At 58.5% G+C, this 17,413-nt stretch overlaps 2 protein-coding genes across 3 annotated transcripts; both read right to left on the reverse strand.

Annotated features, from left to right (window-relative positions):
- Nucleotides 1-7,650: 7,650 nt before the first annotated feature.
- TMEM82 (transmembrane protein 82) lies at nt 7,651-11,471 on the reverse strand. The gene is made up of 6 exons (XM_037828428.1): nt 11,337-11,471; nt 11,086-11,158; nt 10,727-10,901; nt 9,621-10,038; nt 8,410-8,597; nt 7,651-8,076 (listed from the first exon to the last, which is right to left on the reverse strand). Exons 1-6 carry the CDS (start codon nt 11,422-11,424, stop codon nt 7,987-7,989), a joined length of 1,032 nt encoding a protein of 343 aa, XP_037684356.1. The 5' UTR covers nt 11,425-11,471; the 3' UTR covers nt 7,651-7,986.
- Nucleotides 11,472-12,141: 670 nt separating this feature from the next.
- On the reverse strand, nt 12,142-15,847 carry SLC25A34 (solute carrier family 25 member 34). 2 transcript variants are annotated; one of them, XM_037828433.1, is made up of 5 exons: nt 15,271-15,847; nt 14,597-14,662; nt 14,373-14,525; nt 13,853-13,987; nt 12,142-13,264 (listed from the first exon to the last, which is right to left on the reverse strand). In XM_037828433.1, exons 1-5 carry the CDS (start codon nt 15,688-15,690, stop codon nt 13,082-13,084), a joined length of 957 nt encoding a protein of 318 aa, XP_037684361.1. In that variant the 5' UTR covers nt 15,691-15,847; the 3' UTR covers nt 12,142-13,081. The 2 variants fall into 2 exon arrangements, with proteins under 2 accessions (XP_037684361.1, XP_037684362.1); XM_037828434.1 differs by lacking the exon at nt 14,597-14,662.
- Between the last annotated feature and the right edge of the window lie 1,566 nt (nt 15,848-17,413).

Raw genomic sequence — 17,413 nt, forward strand, 5'->3', positions numbered from 1 at the left:
CTCGGTGGCATCTTGCCACCATTTGGACCAACATAGAGGACGGCAGAGCTAGGAGAGAAGGAGACGGAACTGACTTCATCCCTTAGGTTGCTGCATCCAGCCATGCCTGATCTCCTGCCTCGGTGCTTCTCAGTTACATGACTCAATGCCTTATCTCTTTTTTCTTGCTTTTTCTTAAACCAGTTGAAAGCAGAGCCATGACTAATCTCGGCAAGACCTCATGGGACAGGATCACATCCCCCTCTTGGCAAACTCTGTCCCTGTGTCGTCACTCTTGAGGAGCTTTCCTGACTCCTCCTGGAGTTGTGTGAGGAGTTACGTGCTTCCTTGGATACATCCCACCACTGCTGGTTGCACCACTATGCTTTCCTCATCAGACTGGGAGCAAGGCAGTGTCTTTTTTTTTTTTTTTTTTAAATGTAGTTTTATTGAGATATATTCACACAGCATAGAAACCATCCAAACTATACAGTCACTGGCTCACAGTATCACCACACAGTTGTGCATACAACCCCATAATCAATTTTTAGATCATTTTCATTACTCCAGAAAAGAAATAAAAATAAAAAAGAAAACCCAAATCCTCCCATACCCTTTATCTCTTCCTGTTAATGACCCATAGTGTTGGTGTTGTACATTTGTAACTGCTGATGAAAGAGTATTAAAATATTACTGTTAACTGTAGTTCATAGTTTGCAATAGGTACATTTTCCTCCATATACCCCTCTATTATTAGCTCCTTGTAATAGTGTCGTACATTTGTTCTAGTTCATGAAAGAACTTTTTTATATTTCTGCGGTTAATCGTGGACGTTGTCCACCACAGGATTCACTGTGTTATGTATTCCCATGTTTTAACTTCCGACTTTCCTTCTGGTGACGTCTGTGACTCTAAACTTCCCCTTTCCACCACACTGTCAGTTCAGCACTGTCAGTTATCCTCACACGAGCAGCACACAGTCTTTTTGCTCTCTGCCTTCCCAGCACCTCGCATGGTGCTTGACACATGGTAGGGACTCAGTAATTCCTACAAAATAAAGGGGTGTGGGACTGGAGTAGCCATATATACAAATTCCGTGAGAAGCAGTAAAAGGCAGTGAGCAGTTAAGAGTTTGGACTTTGAAGTTGGGCCCACTTGAGTTTAGACTTGGCTCCCACTGATTAGCTGTGTGTCCTTGAGCAAGTCAGATCATCTCTCTGCATCTTGGGATTTTTCCTCCTGGGGAGATGGAGAAAATAGTAATCCACTCCTCAAGGCTACCCTGAGGGCTGGGAGAGAGAAAGCAAAAAAAAAAAAAAAAAAAATTTGCACAGCACAGGGTTATAATTCCTCAGTAAAGAGCTGCCATATTAGCAACCCCTTGCAAGTGGAATGCAAATGTGCTCATCCTTCTCTGCCCAGGGAGTAGCCAGGTAGACAAGGTGGGGGACAGGAAACCAGAGGGCCTGGCCTCTTCACTCCCCTTTCCCTGATTTTGGTTCCTGCTTCTGTTGCCTGGGTCTGGCCCTTCCTTCCCCACTTCCCACACCAAAGTGAGGTCCTTGACCCTTCAAATCGGAAGGGCACGGCCCAGACTGAGTTGTAGTTCCCTCTGGCAGCACTAGAGGATGTTGTCAGGCCCTGGGCTAAGTGCCCTACGTCCATCCTCTTGTTCAATCCTCGCAACAGGTGGGGAAACTGAGGCACAGAGAGTGACTTGCCCAAGGCCACACCCATTAGTTCCTGACAGCTTCTTTCAAGCCCAGGGAGTCTAGCGGCAGGCACTTTTGCTGAATGGGCCAAGTATGTAGGAAAAAGCTGTTCAGAAGCCAAGGGGGCCCCAACCTGGCGACGGTTACACACAAGGAGCTCCCCCATTCTCAGGCCCCAAGCCTGTGTCCCACCTGCTTCACCCAGGCAGGGCCCAGCCTCCGGGCACCTGGGCATGAGTGACTACAGCATCTGGGCCCCCTTCCCCTCCTGGTATGGGGGCCTGAGCTGACCCAGGGCCAGGCCGACCACTCTGTGAATCAGCAGACTCTGGAGTGAGGGGACGAGAAGTGTGAGGTTCAGTGGGCTGGGAGGGCCCAACCTGGCCCAGCCCTTGCCAGTCTGAGCCCCTCTGTGGGCAGATAGGAGGAAATTCTGATGCCAGTCACTTTGGAGGGTCCCTGAGCCAGCCCCAAGCCCGTACCCTCATGGATCCCATCCCCTTACCTGAGCCCCCAGCCCCACTGGAGCTCCCATTCCTGGCAGCGTCTATGCCAACATGGCCTTGGCAATATCTATCTCAGCACCCCCAACCCCAGCCCCCCTCCTTACTAAAGCCTCTAACTGCACTCCCGGCTTCTCTCTCACCCATGACGGGCTTACGGTGAGGTTAACAAAGCGGACACTCAGGCCTCTCATCCCAAGGGCCACCGGGAGGGCTGGGAGTTGCTGGGAGTTACAGAGTGTTCTAGAAGGGAAGAGAAGCCAGGTTCACACAGGAAACATCTCCATTAAACAAACGTTCTTGGCAAATTGTCTGGAGAGACATCAGAAGAATGGGTCCAAATCTCTACAGTGCCAGTAATTTGTTGTGCTTTCCCTTCTCACTCCAAATAAATATTCACTTCCACACAAATTTTATATTCTTTTTCCAAAAGAGGGTTCCTTAAAATTGGATTTTCCCCCTTACAATCCATCCCTACACGGAGCTGGTCGATCCTTCCGGAGCGGTCTCTGCTCAGCCTACCCCGCTCACGGCCCTTCCGTGGCTCTGGTGTGGCCTGGCACCAGCCCACAGCTGGGGCTGCTTCTCCTGCCACGGTGCCTCAGCCTTGGCCCCAGTCACACTGACCCGTGCTTGGGCCCTGTCGTTGGCACTCAGGACATGCCCCCCAGGCTTCTCCAGCGAGGCCCACCTGAACCCCAGACCATATCACTCCCCTCACGGCACCGGGTCCTTACACCCCACCCCTGCCCACAGCTGCCATGAAGGAACCTGCTCCCCCAGGAGCCCCCCAGCCCCACACCACCGTCTCATTTGGCCAGGTGTTCAGGCCAAAAACCTGGGAGCCCTTGGAATTTCTCTCTTTCTCTCAAACCTGCTCTAATTGATCTGGAAATCCTACCAACCTTATAGTCAAAAGATCCCAGAATCCAACCCTTGCCATCCCCTCCACCACTGCCTCCATCGCCTCTCAGCTGAGGTGTTGCACAAGCTTCCGAACTGCTTTACCTGTTTCTAGGCTGTCTAGTCTAAAAACAGCAAAGAGAGGAAGACTTTAAAAATGGAAGTCAAATTAGGTCGTTCCCTTGTGCAAAACCCTCCATTGGCTTCTATCACAGAAGAATCAAATCCTGGCCAGAGCCCTCCGGTCCCCGCCTCCCACCCCCACCCCCCACCCCCACCTCCGTGACCTCATCCCCGCCCCTCCCCCTCCTCCGCGATGCTCCAGCCACCAGAAATTCCCAGCTGTTCCTCAAATATTCCCAGCTTGTTCCCATCTCAGGCCTTTGCGCATGGCGTCTCCTTGGCTGTTTGCTTGGCTTGTTCTCTCCTTTCAGGCTCTACTCAGTTGTCCCCCCCTCAAGGAAGGCAGCTTCTAGGACGGCCCTCGGTGGTCCCCACCAGCCATGTCACGCGTGGGCTGCAGCTGTGACTTGCTTCTGATCAAAGGAATACAGCAAAACGTGGGGATGTTGGTTTCAGTGTTGGGTTACAAAAAGACTACTCATACATGCACAAAAATGAACTCCAAATGGATCAGAGACCCAAATGTAAGAGCTAAAACTGTTACACTCTTAGGAGAAAACACAGAGGAAATCTTCATGACCTTGGATTTGGCGATGGATTCTTAGATATAACACCAAAAGCAGGTGCGGGAAAAGAAAAAATTAATAAATTGGATTTCACCAAAATGAGAAACTTTTGTGCTTCAAAGGACACCACCAAAAAAGTGAAAAGACAACACAGAATGGGAGATGATATTTGCAAATCATATATCTGATAAGGGACTTTTATCTAGAATATATAAAGAATTCCAATAGCGAAATTATAAAAACAGGAATAACCCAATTTAAAAATGGGCAAAGATCTGAATAGACCTTTCTCCAAGGAAAATATGCAAATTGGCAATAAGCCCATGAAAAGATGCTCAACATCATTAGTCCTCAGGGAAATGTACATCAAAACCACAAAGTCCCACTTCCGCTAGAATCCAAAAGTCAGATAATAACAAGTGTTTGGTGAGGATGTGGGGAAATCAGAACCCTCCTACCCTGTTGCTGGGAATGCAAAATGGCACAGCCACTTTGGAAAGCAGTCTGGCAGCTCCTCAAACAATTAAACAGAGAGTTAGCAAAGGACCTAGCAATTCCACTCTTAGGTATATAGCCCAAGAGAAATGAAAATACACATGTATCCACACAATAACTTGTACAAGAATGTTTATAGCAGTGTTATTCATAATAACAAATGACGAATGGATGAATAAAATGTGGTGTATCTGTGCAGTGGAATATTATTTGGCCATAAAAAAAGAAATAAAGTACAGATACATGCTACAACTGGGATGAACCTTGAAAACACTAAGCTAAATGAAAGAAACCAGTCATATATTATATGATTTCATTCATATGAAAGTCCAGAATAAGGAAATCTATGGAGACAGAAGATAGAATGGTGGTTGCTTAGAGCTGGGGTTGGGGACTGGGGAAAGGACTTGGAAGGAGGGTTATAGCTAAAGAGTACTAGGGCTTTTTTTTTTTTTTAGTTCAGTTTTATTAAGATACATTCACACACCATACAATCATCCATGGTGGACAATCAACCACTCACAGCACCACCATATAGCTGTGATTTCATTACCCCATTCTTCGAGTACCAGGATTTTGTTTTGTTGTGTTTTTTCAGGTGATGACAGATAATATTGACTCTGGTGATGGTTGTATGTATCTGTGATTACACTGAAAACCATTGCATTGTACATTTTGGGAGAATTGTCTGGTATGTGAATTTTATCTCCATAAAGCTGTTTGAAAAGCAAACAAACAAACAAACAAACAAACAAAAACCCCAATGGGATGTCAGTATTGGGTTAGAAAAAGACAGTGACTTCTTTCTCCCTGTCTCGCTCTTTCTCTCGTGGAGAGGCCCAGGTGGCAAGGCACGACGGCCAGAGAGGAGCTGGATCCTGCAAGGTGGGAACTTGGAGGTGGGGCCTCCCCGAGTCGGGCCTCAAGGTGACACCACGAGTGATGCTGGGACAGAGGACCCAGCTAGGCCCAGCCCAGACTCCCGACCCTCAGAAAATGTGAGGGAATAAACGTCTGCTGTTTAATAAGTTGAATTTGGGGGTTAATTTGTTATGCAGTGTATCTAACAGATACATCCTCCCTAACACCCACCCTTTCTTACCCAGCTTTATTTTCTTTGCGGCACTAACTGGCCCCTGACGTCACTTTGGTTTGTCCGTCTCCTCCGCAGGAGAGCCACCCCCACGAAGGCAGTGGTGTCCATCTGGCTGATCTCGGCATCTGCAGGGCCTCATGCAGAGCCTGGCTGTGCAGATATTCATCATTACTTGTTGAATGAATGAATATGTAAAGGAAGGCAGGATACAAGGGGACAAGGCCATGGCTCAGAAAAGCCAGCAGTGGGGTGGGGTGGGGGTCCAAAGGGGACAGGCCTGCTCTCTCCAATCCCAGCTGCCCCAGGGGTCACCACCCCTCTGAGCAGAGGCTGGGGGCTCTGGTCTCCACCTCTTCAGGATGGTGTTGCCCTCACCCCAGAACCTTCTTGGTTCTGGACAGTCAGGACCCAGGGTTCGGGCTCTCACGGTCTCCGTGGGAGAACAAGGCCCAGCTTCACACTCTGCTTCCAGACAAGACAATTCACATTTTTCTACATGCTCTGGACTTTATGCCTATTTTTCTTTTCCTTTTTTTTTTTTTGGAGTGGAATTTGCTAAATGCCTCAGAGTGACCTAATTTTTTTATACTTATTGGACTTTTCCCCAAAATAATTTAATAAGAAGAAAGGAATTCTATTCCAGCCCATGTGTCCCACTTTTTGTTTGGAAATCGGTCCCTGTGCCCATAAAAAGGAAAGGATTGCCGAGTCCAGGCCCCTGTGGGTTCCCAGGCTGTGCTGGGGACCGTGAGGCCGAGGAACCTTCCAGCAAAAACATGGGGCTCCGGCTGGAACCCGTCTGGCAGGGGCTGGCACCCGGCTGAGCCATTTCCTCCTGGACGGGGGCTGGTTTCCTGCCCTGAGGCAACCGCGCACACTCGCAGGCAGAGAGGGGTTGGTCTTACAGTGGGGAAGGGACGTCTCTGGGCATTTCCCCCACCTCGGCTACCACACCCTGGGGTGAGAGTTCTGTGCTGGTGACAGGCCCAGGAGCAAGGGTTCGGAATTGGGTCTTCAGCTAACCAACGGGGGCCGTTCTTGGAGGAATGAGCTGAAGCCTCCTGGCCCGAGCCTTGGGTCCAGCCTGCCCGTGTACCCCAGGGAAGGGAGCAGAGATTCCCAGGCCAGTCTTGGCCTGCTCCAGAGCGGCAGCCTTCTGGTGACCACGGTGGCCTTTGCTGAGAGGGGGCACCCATCAGCCTGGAACCCTCAAGCACCTTCTCCAGCCCTCACCTCCTCCCCGATGCCTTCCCAGCTGCTCCCAGGCAAGCCTGACTCACTTGCCCTATGGGGCTTCTCTTGGAAAGGGCCCCCAGCTGGGCCGTCAGTCCCCACGGAACCAAACTGCCCTGCGGGCCGGATGCCTGGGCCAGGAGATCAGCACTGTGGTGGAGCCTCCGACTCCCGGACAAAGGTGGCTGGAACCACATTCCTATTTTTCACACACCCCTGTTAGTGTCTCTGGCCCCAAACCTCCAATAAGAAGGGAACTGCAGGGAGTATACAAAGAACTTGAGCTCCAGGGTCAGGCTGCCTGGATTCACATTCTGGTCTGGCCACTTACTAGCTGTGTGGCCTTGAGTAAGTTGCTTCACCTCTCTGAGCCTTGGTTCCTGAATCGGTAAAAAGGGCTAATAACAGTACCTGCCTCTCGGGGCTGCTGTCAACACTGAAATGAGGCCGTGAGTGTGTGTGCCTACCCCATGCACGGTGGCTGCTCTTGTGACAGCTCAGAGAGGGGCAGCGTTTTGTCCAAGGTCACCTAGCAGGTGGGTGGAGGAGCTGGTTCCCAGCCCAGGGGCTGGGCCTTTTCCATACACTCTGCGGCCTCCCTGAGCTGGGCCCTGCAGGGGATTCGAGGCTGAACAGGGCTGAGATGGAAAAATCCTCATGGGCTTAGAAGAGTCAGGGTCAGAGCTGGGGACCCAAGCCCCCGAGGAGGCCCTGTGAGCTGGGCTGGGACAGGAAGGGACACCATCCACCAAGGCTGCAAGTGGGCACTTGGCCACGTGACGTGCACCAACCCACCCCATCCACATCACCTCCTCAGCCACCTTGATATCAAACCCCACTAAGGGCTGCTGCTCCCCCTCTTCACCCCAACCCGAACTCCTTTCCTCTTCCCTGTCCCCCATGGGACACAGCCGAGACATATCACAGGAGCCTGCCCCAGCCCAAAGAGCTGTGTGACCTCAGAAAAGCCTCTCACCCTCTCTGGTTGCTCATGGTTCTAAGGCACAGGTTGAGAAAATCACCTTTATTGTTGGTGGAGAGAGCAAGGGAGGCTGGAAAAGGGGGAGGCCATTCCGAGGCTGCAGTTCTCCCCCACTTCCCCCAACCCCACCCAGAAACACTGGCCTGAGGGAGATGTATCTTTCACCCACCCTGGGAAATGAGGGACCAAGCCAAGCGGCCTCCAGGTGCCCCCACCCTCCGAGGGGCCCAGCCCCATACCCTCCCCTGCCCCTTGGGGGCCCCGAGTGTCCATCCCGAGCTCCAGGAGGGGGCCAGCCCTGCCACCCCACCTCCAGGCAGCTTCTGGGTGCCCAGGCCTGGGCTGGGCAGTGTGTTGTGGCCTGAGCCAGACTCCAAGTCCTATCTGACACCCGTCAGGACTCATCTGTCCCCTGGGGCCGGGCGGGCGCTGAGGGCGGGAGCTGTCTTGGAGCTGACACTGAACGCCTCTGGGATGGAAAATCCTAAGAAAGTGTGGAGAGAAAAGGCCGGGGGTGGGGACCTCAGACCTCCCTCCAACTCTCCAGGAAGAACCCGTCTCCCACTCTGGGGCCTCTGGCAGGGGCCTATGGGTGCAGGATGCAGTGAGCTGCAGACTGGGCGGGGGTGCTGGTCAGCCGCCCCCGGCCTAGTGACCCAACGACACCCCGGGTTGGCTACAGAGGACTCAAAGCTGATCACTAGGGTAACCTCCCCTCATCCCCACCCCAATAGAGGTCACTCCACTCCTCCTGAACTTGGCCTCTCGAGGCTTCCAGGGCTGTCTGGAGCAGGACTTCAGTGCCCAGGGCACCCACCTGGATCTGGCAAAGATCGAACAGTGTGCGGACGTCTGCCAGGCACCAGAGCTCGCCCAGCAGGGAGATGAGCACGCCCAGGACGTCCAGCCAGCGGCCCACGGTCAGCAGCAGCACGAAGAGGCCGCCCATGCGCACCAGCACCGTCTGGACCTGGCTCTGCATGCCGGGCCGCTGCCGCTGCTCCTCTGCAGGGTTGGGGTGGGGTGGGGTGCCTGTTACTGCCTGCTGCTCCCTGGCCCCAGCCCGGGGTCCAGCAGGGCCCATGCTGGCACCCCTGCCTCCCAGGAGCCACTGCTCATCCCATACACCTCCCTGCCAGCCTCTCCTGCCACCTGGCCAGCTCAGGGCCCGCCAGGTGCCCGCTGGAGGAGCCGCCGGGCCTCCTCTCTTTTGTGCACGCCCACCCGTCCCATGGTGAGCCCTGCCAGCTCCTTCTGCACAATCCATCCCCACCCGAGTGCCTCCTGCCACTCCTGCTGCCCCACCCGGGCCCAAGCCACCTGCTTCTCTCACCCTACAACCCAATTCTACTTGGCAGCCAAAGTGACCTTCTACAAACCTCAACTCCTTCCCTGGCTGATCTGATCCGGGTTTGCTCTCTGTCCTCACCTCATCTCGAACCCAGTCCCCCTTGCTCACCGCCCCCTACCCCCCAGCCATCTGGCTTTCTTTTGCTCACTGAACGTGGTGAGATCATTTCCACCCCAGGGCCTTTGCACGTGCTGTTCCCGCCACCGGGGCTGCTCCTCCTGGTCCTGCTGCTTCCACCCCATCCCCACCCTGCAGCAGGGGCGCTTCCTGGAGCCCAGTCTGAGCCAGGCCCTCCTCTGCTCAAAACCTGGCAGCGGCCTCTCGTCAGACGGTCCAGCCTGGCCGATGAGGGCTCGTGATTGGGCCCCCATGGGGTGTCAATTTTTTTCCGTCATTTGATGCTGCTGTGCTCTCTCTCACCTCTGGGCTTTGGCAAATGAGGTTCCTCTGCCCAGAATCCCCTTCCCTCCTCCCCTCTCCCAGGGAGATCCTGCTTGTCCTTCAAAGCCCAATGCAAACACCACATCCTGGGGGTTCCCACTGAACACTGTCCCCGTCTGAGCCGCCACGTGTGTTGCTCTGCTGCAGGACCCGGCCCAGCCAGCAAGCGGGATGTGAATGCTGGGCTAATGCCGAGTGACCACCTGCCCACTGCCTGGTCCCACTGCCACCCTCACCCTGCATGTAGACAACCAGCAGTGCGTAGCAGATGGTGAGCGGTGTCCAGAAGCGCACAGCCTCCGAGGTGGTCTGGAAGTCCTGGTTGATGAGGGCCACAGCCGCCAGGTCGCCCACCACCAAGGCCACAGTCAGGGCACGGCCCAGCAGCCGGGGGAGGTCGTGGGCACCGGCCAGCAGGCCCAGGCACACGCCGCAGTACTGCTCGCTGCTGTGCAGCTCGTAGAGGCGGCCGACGTGGCGGTGGAGGCGGCGGGCGCCCGTGCCAAGCAGGGCGGCCAGCCCGAGGCCCAGCAGCAGGTTCAGGGTGCGGTGAGGGGCGCCCTCCTGCAGGAAGCTCAGGCCGCACGTCAGCCCGCAGCCCAGTGAGTACTGGCACAGCAGGTAGAGCTGCAGCTTCTCGGTGCCCCGTGAGCCCTGGGGGGAGCGGAGGGGGGTCGGGGGAGACAGGGGAAGGGCATGATGGTGGGTACTCAGGCCTCCCCTCATTGTGGCAGGACCGAGAGGGCTGCCGAGTTACAGAGGCTGCACTCTATAGGAGGCTAGAGACTGGGGGGCCTTGGGAGTCATCCTCAAAGAGGGAATGCTGGCTTCAGGTCACTTCCTAATGGGACCATGTCTCTCAGCTTTATTTTGATCATGTCTTATTACTTGGGACACATCTGCTTGCAGAGGGTGATGGTTCACAGCCTCAAAGACCTGGGACCAAGGTTTGCCTCTGCCTTGCAGACAAGGCTCTCAAGCTCGTGGAGCCTCAGTTTCCTTCTCTTTGTGTGCGGATCATGGCAAACCCTTCCCCCTGCAGTGTGAGGCTTAAATGAGATGGTTCCTCTCTAAGCTTCTAGCCCAGTGCCTGGCATTTGGGAAGCTCTCCATGCGCAGGAGCTATTTTCTTGGGACTGGGGTTGCATCCACGCTGAGTGAAGATTTTGCTTTGCCACCAAAACCCAGGGAAACAACCTGCAACCTCAGTTCACAACCTTACAGAAAAGGGGTGGCGAAAAGACAGGGGTTGCTCTGTGGGGCCCAGCCTCCCACACTCCAGGGCTGGAAGTTGAGGCCCAGCAGCCATGAGGATTCACTGGCCCCTTGCCTGCAATCCCACCTTGCCCAGGGAAAGCAGTGTGGAGACGGCCCTGAGGGAGAACTCGAGCACCACGAGGGCGGCCACCCGGGAGCCCACGACGGTCAAGAACAAGGCCAGCACAGTCAGGTGCAGCGTCTCCAGCGGGGCCCACTGGGCCTGCAGCCGCTCCTTTTCCTGGCTCCGCTCCGGGTCACTGAGGGCAGAGTGGAGCTGGGCAAAGGGGGCCCTGGAGGGGGTCCTGGTGCCCCAGCCACACTCCCTGCAGAGGAAGGGGTGGCCTCTCCACCCCCCTGCCCTCCCCCGGAGGCCAGAGACACAGCGCAGGACCCAGGGGCCTGGCCCCGGCCTGAGTGTGGGACGGGGCAGTGGGCACTCACTTGGCACAGCCCACGAAGAAGTAAACCTTCAGGAGGCTGCTCAGGACCGAGACTCCGCAAGCCCCGATGAGGCCTGAGAGGGCGGCAGGGGCCGGGGCCGGGGGCGGGTTGGGAGGGAGGTGGTGGGTGGGGTCTGGGGGAGGGGCAGGGAGGAGGTGGGAGACTCACATGGGCAGGTGGGGGGTCACCTGCTCCAGCAGGTGCGGTAGGGGCAGGGCTGAGGCGGTACTGGGGAGGGGGCCCTGCCTCACCTTGCAGGATGACATCCAGGAGGCTGGAGCCCCACTCAAGGGAGGGGAGGCCGGGCACCCAGGAGAGGAAGGGTGACAGGGAGAACATGGCGGCCTGGGCTCCGGCTCCAGCCCCTGCCACTGGCCAGGTCTGCTCTGGAGAGAGACCAAGAGTCACCAAGTCACCGGGCAAAGGTGACAACGGAGGGGCGGGGCTGGGAGGGCCCAAAGGCCAGGCAGGGGACTCCCCTGGGGGAGGGAAGGAGGAGGGCCAGGGCCTTAACCCTTCCGGGGCCGTTGGAAGGCCTGGTTCAGGTCCAGGGAGAAGGGGTGTTGGACGTTAACCCCTGCCCGGGTGCTCCCCCTTTGGGTGATGTGGGGTGAGGGGCTATCTTGGGCTGGTCCTGTGAAAGCTGGGGCCCACTTTTCTCCCTAGGGCCTGACCCCCACAACGGCTTCCAGGAGCCCCAGGCTTTAGGTCTGAGTTCTGCCCTCTCGGAAGCCGGAAGTGTGGGCTCTGCCCTCCTTCTCAGCCCAAGGTCCGTCCCTCCAGCCTTTGGTCAGGCTCTGCCCTCCCAGCCCGAGGCCTGGGGTCTATCCTCCCGAAGCCTGAGGTTGGGATCCACTCTCCTGGGCCAGCCCTGGGCCCTCCCCTCCCACAGGCCCGGGTCAGTCTTGACGTTCCTGCTGTGTCCGCCAGGCGGCAGGCATCACCTGGGCCTGGTGGCTGGGGCGGGCCTGCTGGAGTCCCCCTTTCTCGACAGACGGAAAGAGCAGAGGTGGGGGTCCCGGGATGGGGAGAGAGGCTGCCAGCGGCGGGGACTCATTGAAGTAAACAAAATAGAAAACTTTATTGGTTTGGAGTGTGGAAGGTAAGTGGGGCGCTCTTCAAGGACATGGGGCATGGTGGGGAAAGGGGTTCAGGCTGCCTGACGCTGGGCCAGGACTGCCCCTTCAAGGGCCTCAGTGTCCACCCTGGTAGCCCAAAGTTCAGCGTAGGGCCTTAAGAACATGCCCCTGGTGGGAAGGGGGTGTCGTTGGAGTCCAGGGAGAGGGCCTAGGATGAGGACATCGAATGCTGCCACCCACACTGGGCAAGTTGCTTCCCCTCCCTGGGCCTCAGTGTCCTCATCTGAGCAATGGGCACCCTGGGGACTCCCTTTTGGAATTATCATGAGGATGTCTGCAATGGGAGGCCCTCGATAAATGCCCTCAGATGACAACACCACAGCCACACAGTGCACCCCAGGGTCTTCCCATGGGGGTGATGACCCCTCAGGAGCACTCCCACCCCCCACGGTCCTGGGCCTGCCGGGCCCTTGTTGGGGGCACAGGTCCAGGGCATTGCTGAGTTCCAGTCCTGGCTCTGCCACTATGTGGTTTTGGTCATTACTTCACTTCTCCGAGCCTCCACTTCCTCGTCGGTAAAAGGAATTTTACTTGCCTCCTGCTGTTGGAGGATTGAAAGAGCTGATGCACGTAGATCGCCCAGTTCCGAGTGAGCGTCCATGCCAGGAGCAGTTATTGTAACACTGAGTAAGGCTCTGGGATGCGTTATCACCACACAGAAAGGGAAAGGAATTTTCTGGAGGGGAGCGGAGTGAGCAGGGACGTGGGTGGATGCTCTGCACCCACTGGGCTGTGGGGCTGGCCACACTCTCCCCTACTCGTGGGCCACTCTGGGACGGCCAGTCCCCGCAGGGGCGGCCTTGACTCCTGGCTGAGTGCAGGGCTGTGTCAGTGCCCGGGGTGGGGTGGGGGGGCCCCTAAGTGTCCTGCCGCTGGGCCCACCCCACCAGGTTCCGGAGCTTGTCCCAGAAGAGCATGCTGAGAATGGTGTGGGGGCCCAGGCGCAGGTAGGTCAGGCTCAGGCCCTTGAACAGCCCCAGGGGGCCCTCCTGCCGCCAGATCTTCACCAGGCAGTCGGCGAGGCCCCCGTACAGCCGGCCCTGGGGATGGACATGGACGGCATCACTAAAGGGCCAGCGGGCCCAGGCTGGCACAACTGGTCACAGGGCTTCTGTCAGTACTGATGGTGCCTTTTGTGCCAGTCAGGAAAAGGCCCCACCCCCCATTGGGCAAATTACAAAATGGTGACCCTATGGGCTGTGAAATTAGAAAAGGGGTCTCTCCCTCCAGGCACGTGGCAGATTTCACCCCTAACTTGCCCAGGGTCGGGCATATTTGTAGGACACAACCTGCCCTGTCATATGTCCTGGCCCCTGAGCTTCCAGGCCCCTAAAACCCCGGAAACTGGATTTCAGTACCCCCGCTCCTCCACCAACCCCTGGGTGCCCTCAGGCAAGTAAGTCCATGTCTCCAAGCCTTGGTTTCCTCATCAGGAGAATGGGGGTGGTTGTGGGAAAGGAGTGAGATCAGACGGGAAGGCTCCTAGCATGTGCCTGGGACGCGCGTGCTCAGCAAGCAAGCTGATCCAACGTGCCTGAGTGTGCGGCACACCCCTGTGGGTCCCTGGCTCTGTGTGTGCTGGGGGGTGTGCCCCTGCCCCCCCACACTCCCACCCATCCCCAGCTCACCCTGCCAGCTCTGTCCACGGGCTGGTTGTACAGCCGCGTGCTGACCACGTCGAAGGGTGTCATGACTGCCACCACGGCCACGCTGCTGATCATGCCCCCGGCCAGGGCCACCAGCCAGCTGTCCTCCGGGAGCCACTGGGGGACGGCGCGGGCTGCTGACCCCTGCGACGGCCCTCCACCCACCTGGCAGCCTCCCCACCCTCCCAGCGCCCGGGAGCTGAGAGAGCCAGGGAAAGGGGCCCTGCAGCCATTCCCCACCCCACCCCCCGACCCCAGCCCCTTCCCAGCTGCAGGGTTCACGCTGCCCCCCTCCTGCTGACGCCGAGGGCAGGGCCAGGGCCCCAAGCTCTCACTAAGGGGCCCCATCTGCCACCACCCTCTCAACACTCCCCCCCACCCCCCGGCCCCGGGCGGTGGGGTCCGGCTGGGGATGTCAGGGGTGCACTGGGAAGAAGGGAGGCAGGGACCCTCCACAACTGCATGTCTGTGGAAGTGGGTCCAGGGGTCCCTAGCCCCTCACCTGCCGCTCCTGCACCCAGGCCTTGGCGGAGGCGAAGGTGGCCAGCTGGGCTGCCGAGCCCACCATGACGCGGGGCACGGCGCCCCCCACGCCCCGCCACAGCCCCGCCAGGCCCTGTTGCCGCCAGATGGTCGTCAAGGCGCCCAGGACGGTCTGTGGGGAAGGGGCACAGGGTCACTGGGGAGCCCGCCCGGCCCGGGCGCTCGAGGAGCAGCGGCCCTCACCTGGTGGTTGTGCTGGTGCCCCACGGCCATCGCGGCCACCGTCTGGGCCTGCAGCTGGGTTTTCACCTGCGAGAGCAGAGGGGGCTGAGGGTTTGGGGAAGGAGCCCGGGGCAAGCCTGGTTGAGTGGTGTGTGTTGAGGGGACGTCCCTCAGGGCTGCACAAACCCAGGCCTTCCCGATCCCAGCCCTGAATCCTAGGGGAAATCGTGGAAGAGGGCTGAGGGGAGTCTGCTTGCGTTTGCATCTCAGGGTGACCCCGGGCAAGTTACTTAGCTTTCTCTGTGCCTCAGTTTCCTCACCCTCAGAGAGCTGTTTGGAGAACTAAATGAGACTGGACAGCACCCAGCCCATGCCAAGACAGGGGAAGCCCTCGCCCGGTGGCAGCTTGTACCCTTAGCTGCACGAAGCCACATGGGAAGGAAAGGGACCGTGCTAGGATTTGAGCCCTCACACCTCCTCTGCACCCTCCCTGGCTCAGGCCCGGCAGGGCAGGGTCCATGGGGAGCGGCGCCCTGGGCCAGGGAGCAGATTCCAGGTCTGGTCCGGGGTGTTCCCAGGGAGCAGCCCCACCCAGCCTGCCCCACCCCACCAGGCCCACTTCGCCCAGCCCTGGAGGCTGCGGTGCCCCATGGGAGCAGCTCAGAGGGCGGTGGAGGAAGGGGACAGGCACTCACCAGGTAAGCGGGGCTCCCCACGAAGGCTCCCAGGGCCCCGGCCAGGGCCCCCGCGACCACGATGCCCCCGGGCTGCTGGGCGAGGCCGGCCTGGCACGCCAGGCTGTAGCAGTAGAAGCGGACGCTGTTCATGAGGCCTTGGTAGAGGAGGCCGGCGGCCAGTCCCTTCTGCAGGCCCCACAGCCCGTCGGCCTGGGCCACGGCCACCACCGAGGCCACCAAGCCCCGGTAGGGCCGTGGGTAGGTGCCCCGGGCTTGCAATTCCCCCTGCAGCTGCAGCCGCGTCTTCACCACTTCCAGGGGGTTGGTGAAGACACAAGCCAGGCAACAGGCCGAGGCGCCCAGCACCAGGTCCACCACTGGGGGCACCTCCTGCATGGCCTCTGTACCAGGAGCCGGCTGTCCTCGGGGCATGGGCATGAGTGCAGGCTTCGGGGTGGTGGCGCTTAGGCTGCCTGCACCCCCACAGGGCCACAGGGCCGGGGATCGGGGCAGTCTGGGGCCATGTCTGGAGGGCCGGGGATCTAGTGGATCTCAGGAGTCCTCCTGCTTGGCTCAGCCGCTGAGACTGCCCGCGCCTGGGACCTGCCCTTGCCAGCTCTGACCAATCCCAGCTGCCGCTACCCCTCCCACCTCCCGGCCAGGGCGGGGCCTGGACCCTGGGATCTGGGGGAAAGGTCACCAGGGGCTGCAGGAAGAGTGGGCACGGGGAGAAGGCGCCAACCAGCCCGGGCACCTCCTCCTGCCTCCCTCTGGCCCTGGGGTGAGGGGCCGGTGCCCCCGCCCCACCTCTGGTTTACCCAGTCTGGCTGCAGCTCGGAGCCCTGGGCATAGGGCAACTGTCCTGGGAGGCTCCTGGCACACGCCATGCCCTGGCCACGTGGCAACTGCCCCGCTCCCACCCCTGCCACAAAAACCTGTGTGACCTTCCCGTTAAGAGCTTCAGTCTTCCAATCCACTTCCCACTGAGGCAGAGAAGGGCTCCACAGCCCTGCAGAGCTGTTTTTGAATCGCAGGCTCGGCTGTGCTGTGTGACTGTGGGCAAGTCACTGGCTGTCTCTGAGCCTGTCTTCCTCATTTGTAAAATGGGATATCAATCCCAATTCCTAAAGTTCTCTGGAGGATTAGAAATGGATGGGAGCATGCCTAGCAGAGTGCTTCGGCCATCCCCCTTCGCCCCAACTGCCTCTGGCTTCTAGCTTCTGACCCTCCCTTCCTGCCCCCCAATACTACAAGGCCCCTGGGGTATAGGAGGCGGAAGGGCCGTTGTGACACAAGAAGTGACCTCGTGGCTGTGGTCACTCACGCCGTGATCACTTGCCCACCAGACCCATCCCCTCCTCCCAGCAGAAGCTCCTCCAGGTTGAGCAGGAGGCTCTGCGGCTCCTGGATCCGGCTTTGTCCATGCAGAAGGAAAGGCTGGTGGGAGACAGCCAGGCCTGGGGTGGAAGTGGTCCTTGGGTGTCTGGTGATGAGGAACGCCCACCCCCAGCACAGCCACCAGGTGCCCATCTGCTTGGGTGGGGGCCTGGCACCACCGTGCCCTCCTGGGCCTCTGCCTCCATGGCAGCTCTCTCCTGTTGGACGGCCCTCAATCACCCAAGTCTGAACCAAAACCAGAGGTGGGTCCACCCTGCCCGGGACCCCACACCTGTGTGGCTTCCACCCCACCTCCTCTAGCCGACCACCCCTTTCCTCCTAGGGCTGGGCCCTTGAGGTGGTGATCCTATGGCCTCAGGGCCTCAGAGCTCCCCTGCCTCCCACCCCCCACCCCTGCCATCTGCCCCTGGACTGGAAGGCTCAGCCAGAGGCCCCAGGATAGCTCGGCCTCTCCTGGGTTTACCTAGGGCAGCTGGTACTCACCCCCCAGGGCAGGAAGGCAGGAGTCGGGCTTGGCCTGCCCTTCCCCGGGGGCTGGGGGAGCAGGCAGCTGGGCATTGGAGGCGGCCCCGCAATGGGAATGGGCAGTTGCAGGGACCAAGAGGGAGAGCAAAGGTCGGCCAAGAACCCCCCTGGGCCCGAGTTCCTTCAGACAGAGAGCGTCAAGAGGGTCCGGGGGATCCTATTCCCAGCGTGGCCCGGGTGTTGGACCCCAAGCGGGCAATGGACAAGCGGGCAATGGACGGAGGACCGTGTGCGGAAT

The sequence above is a fragment of the Choloepus didactylus genome, chromosome 2, assembly GCF_015220235.1.
Source record: "Choloepus didactylus isolate mChoDid1 chromosome 2, mChoDid1.pri, whole genome shotgun sequence".
Classification (NCBI taxonomy): Eukaryota; Metazoa; Chordata; class Mammalia; order Pilosa; family Megalonychidae; genus Choloepus; species Choloepus didactylus.